The sequence below is a fragment of the Patiria miniata genome, unplaced genomic scaffold (genome assembly GCF_015706575.1).
Source record: "Patiria miniata isolate m_02_andy unplaced genomic scaffold, ASM1570657v1 HiC_scaffold_24, whole genome shotgun sequence".
NCBI classification, from domain to species: Eukaryota; Metazoa; Echinodermata; class Asteroidea; order Valvatida; family Asterinidae; genus Patiria; species Patiria miniata.
The window spans coordinates 8,640,815-8,647,496 of NW_024037063.1; the positions used below are offsets into that span (position 1 = coordinate 8,640,815).

The 6,682-nt window shown below is 42.0% G+C and overlaps 1 protein-coding gene across 1 annotated transcript in view; it reads right to left on the reverse strand.

Moving 5' to 3' along the window:
- Window positions 1-5,147, reverse strand: part of LOC119732716 (structural maintenance of chromosomes protein 1A-like) — a 38,815-nt gene extending 33,668 nt beyond the window's left edge. The window contains exons 1-2 of the mRNA XM_038206362.1: window positions 4,874-5,147; window positions 594-774 (exon numbers count right to left, since the gene is read on the reverse strand). Of these exons, the coding sequence (XP_038062290.1) occupies window positions 594-774; window positions 4,874-4,982 (290 nt within the window). The 5' untranslated portion in view covers window positions 4,983-5,147. The remainder of the gene's footprint in view (window positions 1-593; window positions 775-4,873) is intronic.
- Window positions 5,148-6,682: the final 1,535 nt, after the last annotated feature.

A 6,682-nucleotide genomic window follows, 5' to 3' on the forward strand; every position in this document is an offset into this window, starting at 1 on the left:
GCTATGGCTTTGTACACATTCACAATAGAGTTAGTCGTGCGTACTTCGCGCCATACGCACTCAAACAATTATGCACATGCGGTGTCTCCGCACACTAAAACTCTCGAAAGGGGAAAAAAGCACCCTCTCTCATTGGCGCATGAAGCCCTTAATTTTACCCTAACTCCCTTGGCCTTTTTGCTAGGATGTAGCCTCAATCCTGCAAAATCCTCCAATTGGCCTCATGGAAAAATAGCATATAGCCTCAATCCTGCAAATTCCTCCATTATTTCTTGAATATGGTCCATGGAGGGGTGACCACTGCCTGAATCCTGCAAAATCCTCCGGCTATGACTGTCAATAGGCTGAGGCAGAGGCAGTGACATCCTGGAGCAGTGCAGAGGATTTCAAGTATAATCAAGGACTAAATTTATGCATGGCTGAGCATAAACAACACAAGGTCTGGCCCAAGACCTTGACACAGTGCGTACTCCGAAATCCGCAACGCACTTTTGCCATGTAACCTCAATCCTGCAAAATCCTCCAATTTGCAAAAAGGATTTTGGAGGATTCAGGGCGGTTAGGGTTAAAGAGAACAAAGATGTTGCTTTTACATTCTGGTGAAGTTGGTCTCTGTTCCGTCCTCCTCAGCATAGACAGCAGTTACAGTTGCTCGGTTGGAGGCTGGCTTGCCAATGGGGGCGCCGTGGATGAGATCAGACAGACGCTTCACTCGCAGATTAGAAGTTCTCTCCCCAAGGACAAAGCTGATTGCATCCATAAGGTTGGATTTGCCTGAAGTAATTAAACGGGAAAACAATGTTTATCGCACATTCAGGGGTCAAAACACTAGTGTTCTCCAACCTGTAAAAATAACCTGGTGCCCCGCCATGCTTTCTGAGACACCCGCCAAGCTTCAAAAGTTGTTGCCATGCTTAAAAGTTGCCCACCATGTTTTACAAAAAAATAATAAAAAAGACAAACAAGTAGGACTTCCCTTACCCTCCAGGGTATATTTTGGCCAGAAATTCTGCCAAAAGCAATAACATGTAACACTTGTCAAAATGACAAGCCTGCCCATGGTAGCAATCCATCAGGTAAAACTCTCAAGGCCAAACTGCCTCAGAGTCCCTGGTCTCTGATGTCTTAAAAAAGATGATGCTGAGCCAGTATTGTACTTAACTCTTACTGTTTTAGAACGGCCTAAAAGCTGTTATCCATACACAAATGTTCATCTGCAATTAGCGCCCCCTAGCATAAAGAACTGTATGACTGCAAATAGCGCCCCTAACATATAACGCCCCCCCCCTTACGCCTTTTGACGGTGCACCGACCTTTAATTTTCAAAGTTGGAGAACACTGAAACACCATTCATAAATATCTGGGAAAGTTTATCCATTCTTATTGGTCAAGAGCCTGCCATCTGGGGAGGGGGGGGGGGTAACCATGCATTGGGGCACCTCGTCTGAGTATCATCCGTAGTTTAACAGACCCTGCAGTCTCTGCAACAATGTGTGATATATATATGTGAGCATGCAAATTTTATGCGACCACGCACACCATCCAATTGGGGTTGGCGTTAGAAATTGTGACGTCTTTTCAAGCAGCAATTCTGACTAAGCTGTTGATTGTTCAATTGGCTGCCATGTTTGTGTAATACAACAGGTTACAGCTGACGCGATATAGAAGGCGCTTGCTGAATGGTCAGAATCTGTAAGTCAAGACACAGTCTTGTTTTGCATAATCAACTGCCAAATCTGTCCACATGATCGACATCAAAAAAATAGCCAAATTTTTTTTAAAATTCCCTACCTACCTTCCCTATTTTCAAATGCCACGAAAATCAGAAACAGAACAATTGGGGTTTTTTTTGGCCTAAAAGATAATGGGATACGTTTATTCCAGAATTTAGACGAAAAAGGGCTTCAAATGTTCTAGAGCCAGAATTAAGGCCAAAGCTGAAGAATTTTTTGGAGAAAGATGCAAGTAATTTGTCTATCCTACTGCATAGCAGGCAGCAGACCCAAAAAATGATAGTGCTAGAAGGCACACGGATGCCTTCTACGTGTAGTACTAATTCTACAAGTCATTGCAAACTTGTTGAAAAGCCATGAATCTGGGACTGAGAAACATTTCCAATATTGTTAAGAAAAACTTTCAAATTGCACTCAATTCCCCATAGTAATTTGTACACAACCAAAGAAGTGGCATCTAGATACAGTCGTTTTCCTAGTTCCAGATTTGTCCTAGTAGTTCCGGATAGCTTCAAATAAAAACCTACATCTTTTCAATTGGTTTTCAATATTTTTTTTTGACGAAGTGCATTTTGAAAAGGAAAACGTAAGCTTCTTGATACACAAAAGATCTTTTCAATAAAATCTATAGAGAAGGAATTTTGACCAATTTTCTGACTCGCATTTTGTTTACCATCATTATTTTCCCAGAATATTAATCTGCCAGAGCCACAACAGTTTACTTCTAATTTTATCAGAATCCGCTCTACAGTAAATTTTTCTAACGCAGAATAGTCGTATTCTGTGTACCACATTGGTGCGAAACCCAATCTGCCCACGCGTACAGAGTACGGTGAACACGCGGTACATATACAATACGTGCATACCATTTATACTATAGCATGCGGTTAGGCCGAACAAACAAAATGGTGTGTTTACGGTAACGGTCTGAAAAAATCCGGGTAGGTAGGTAGGGAAATAATTTTATTTTGTAATTTTTTTTTTTATTTCAGTTCTGCAGGCTCATGCATGTTCTTTCGCAAAATATTTGTATAAAAACATTATTCAAGCATTCAAGATACTCAATTGATACATTTCATTCCAAATTAATTCGTACCGTCCCAGGGTTCTCCCCAGGATTTTTTCAAACCTGTGGGGGAAGTTTTGCTGTGATTCAACAACCTGCGAAGCCATGGTGTGGGGTTCGGGGCCCGCTTTTTAAGGGCCCTGAAAATTTTTGAGAGAAGATCTTGTAGGCCCTATTTTTGTAATTAAAGAAAAAAATCAAAACTACATTTACTAGTATAAGTTTCAAATTAAGAAATTAAGGTGAAGAAAAAATCCTTTTGCTTCCGTTTACATGCCTTTCAAAATAGCGTCAATAGGCCGGAAAAATTATATCGCCAATTTTTTTGGGATGCTGATTAATGGAGCATCATTGAGCAAGGAATCATGTTTATTTTGTGCCTGGATTATTTTCATTTGCCCCACGAAAATTATCAAGACTGGCCATCAAAAGTGATTAAAACGTGCCTCACCTAATGTGAGGTGGGTGATTCCACTATATGCTTAACATACATCACGGCCGCTGGTGCCGCCGACATTCAGTCTGGCCGGCCGTACATCGCGCCGTGCTCACGGCCCAGTATCAGTGTGCATTACTGCACTGTGTACAGCCCATCCCATGTGGCCGAAAATCTTGCACTACTGCAGAAACACGCTACGATGTTACGCCACAAGTTCGAGCTTTGCAATCTCGTCATTTTAATGGAAAACACATACACAGAAAATAAAGATCACATTCTGTGAATTAATTCGCAGAAATTCTCTTTCTCCATCGATGTTTGTTTGGTATTTTTACGATCCAACTTCGGCCGATGGCACAACATCATCGTGGTACGACGTTTGTGTATAGGCAGTAGTCACTGGTGACTGGTTCCAGTCCTTCATTATAGTATTGATTCCGTTAGCACGCGAAGGGAACCAGTGCACCATGCTGTATGCGCTGCATGCCTGTCAGCAGGCGGTCGACAGAACCCGTCATCGTGTGCATTTTGATCACACATGCATCAGAAAAACAGGATTTTTGTCAAGATTTTGCATGTCAAGATGAAATAATGGCGTATGTAACGATTATATTGTGCATTTTAATGGCGTGAATAATGATTATATTGTGCGTATCTGGGGCTGAAAAATGTGATCGGCATTTTTGTCGGGCCGATTTGCAGAACGCACGTTTGTACGTGGGGAGAACCCTGCCGTCCGGCAGGCGCACCAGTTCACCACGATGCGTTTGTGCAAAAATAATCGTACTTCATGTAGGCCTAGTTTGAGAATTCAAGTTTTGAGATCGTCGCGATTATCGCACGTTTGACACAGGTATGTTTGTGCCAAATCATGGTCAGTTTCAAGTGTGGAAAATGGTCTATGTTCGTAGCAAATAATTAAAAGTACTTGCAATTTTTTTTAATTTGTTCATTAAAAATGATCAATATCAATCTTCAAAATGGCAATAAAAAGTTTGAGGTCGGCAATTTGGCTGAAAAAATTCCAGGTCAGTCGGGCTACCGTAAACACACCATTTTTTTTGTTTGGCCTTACCAGCACTTGCAGTAGCACTGCATGATGCCAACGACTGACTGTGGCCGTTTTCCCAAACACTTTCTTAATATCTATGTTATTGTTAGTACATGATAGACTAAGTGACATCATGTCTGTCAAGATGCTTTTTTTTCATTATTCTGAAGCACTAACCAGAATCAGGTAAAATCATACATGACAGTGTCATGTATGATTTTACCTGATTCTGGTTAGTGCTTCAGAATAATGAAAAAAAAGCATCATTGTTTTTCAAAATCAGCAGGATGGTATTCTATGACTTTCATTCCATCGGCCCAATGTCACTTGAATTCGTGGATTAGTTGAGACTTGAGCCGAAAGGCGAAAGCTGACTGAATCAGTGAATGAATGATTCATCATGTTCATTGATTGTGATCCGGAACTAGAAAAAACGACTGTACGACATTCTTTCCATGCACTTTTGGTCAAATGACTAATGTCTAGTCAACTGAACGGAGAAGAGGCTTGAAAAAAAGTTTGCATCAAAATATAACAAAGAATCCATATCACAACCGGTTAATGGCACGTTCCGTGAGTTTTACCTGCTCCATTGGGTCCAATGATGGCGGTGAACGGCTTGAAAGGTCCGATTGTTTGTTTGCCGCTGTATGACTTAAAATTCTCTAAAAGAAGTAGCTTCAGGTACCCCATGATTTGTTTTAGGGTACTCCCGTAGACACAGCTATCTTCAGTCGATAAAATTGAATTGTTTCGCAGAATGAGCTAATTTCTTGGACAATTTCGGCACATTTTAGATCCAACTCCATTCGCGGGAAACAGCGGACAACGCATGCGCATGCGCGGTAGCATTTTTTTCACCTCATACTCGGTGAGTTCGAGTAGCTCACCCGCATCGATCTGGTAAAGGCAGACGGGTTAGCCACGACAGCCGCGCTAATCGAACGCTAAACCGCCGGTCATCACGATATCCCACGTCACGTAGCCACTGACAATACGCCGTGTCTGAGCTGACTGGGTCTTCGTTTGAGATTAACTGCTTTTCAGTCAATCGCAAAACTCAAAACAGTTGGGTTGGAATTACAGCCTCGGCGCAATTAACTCAATAAATAATTTTAACTCGGACTTCAATTAAAGTTGATTTTTGGTCTACATGAGATTTCCGCTGCCCTGCCGCCATATTTGCAGGGGGGGGGGGGTTGTTGTTGTCAAACCCCCACCCCTCCCAACCTATTGATTTTCCAAGGCCAAGTGCCCGGAGAAAAAAACCTGTCTACATTTCAGATTGTTTTGCTGATGAAAAACTCCCTGCAAAAATTCCTGGATCCGCCCCTAATTTGTCCGTTTTTTGTTTAATGAACATTGTATCTGTGTGACTAACCATAGAGCAAGGACAATCCAAAGGCAGGGTCCGTCCGCGTGATGGGGTGTACGTGTACGCTATATAAGGTTTTGAACTTTACTTCCCTAGAAACATGAGAAAAATATATATCTAAATGGGAAAAAGAAATGTATTCAAACCTTATGAAATTCGGACTTTATTTCCCTTTGAAAAAAATCCTCCAAAGCTTAAAAGCCGCAAATTAGAAAAGAAAAACAAAGGTACAATGTGGTTTCGAACTCACACCCTCCGATCCGATCTCAAAACCATGCTACCAGGCAGCAGGCCCATCATAGTGTCATGGCCTAGCGATTCACCGCGCCGGACGCGTAATTTTTATTCCTAGGAGGGTTAGGGGCAATGTCATGAATAATTCATGTTTATCCATGAGAACGGACAATGATATCAACAGCATTGTTGTTAGTTACTCAACTAGTTACAATACATTAAAGCATTTTAAAGAACGGTTGTCGTCGAGCTACCACACAGTAGCCTAGTGGATAGCGAGATGAGCTATGGATACAAAGATCCCTGGTTCGAATCCACGTCGTCGCTGCTCATTTTCATCAGCAATTTTTGTTCTTCAAATTTATCACTGAGATAATTTTAAATTAAGGGGAAAATAGAACGAGAACCTAAGTCTTGCAATGATTCAAAGAAAAAACTGAATTATTCATGACATTGCCCCTAACCCTCCTAGGAAAAAAAATTACGCGCACCGGACTCATGCTCTGGTGTTTCAGAGGCAGCAGAATGTGGGTTCGAGCCATACACTTGTGCCGTTAGGATAGTGCCCTTAAGGTACTTAACCATTATGCACCTATCAACAGTGGCGTCGCCAAGGGGGGGGGGGGGGGCCAGGGGGGGCACGTGCCCCCCCCCCCTGGAAAACCTAGTGCCCCCCATCAAATGCTGGTGCCCCCCTATCCTCTGCAAAATTCTGCGCGTTGTTAAAATCATTACCTCAAAAATAGCAATTTCTGGAGAGATCTCTTCAGATCGAATTTAGCAT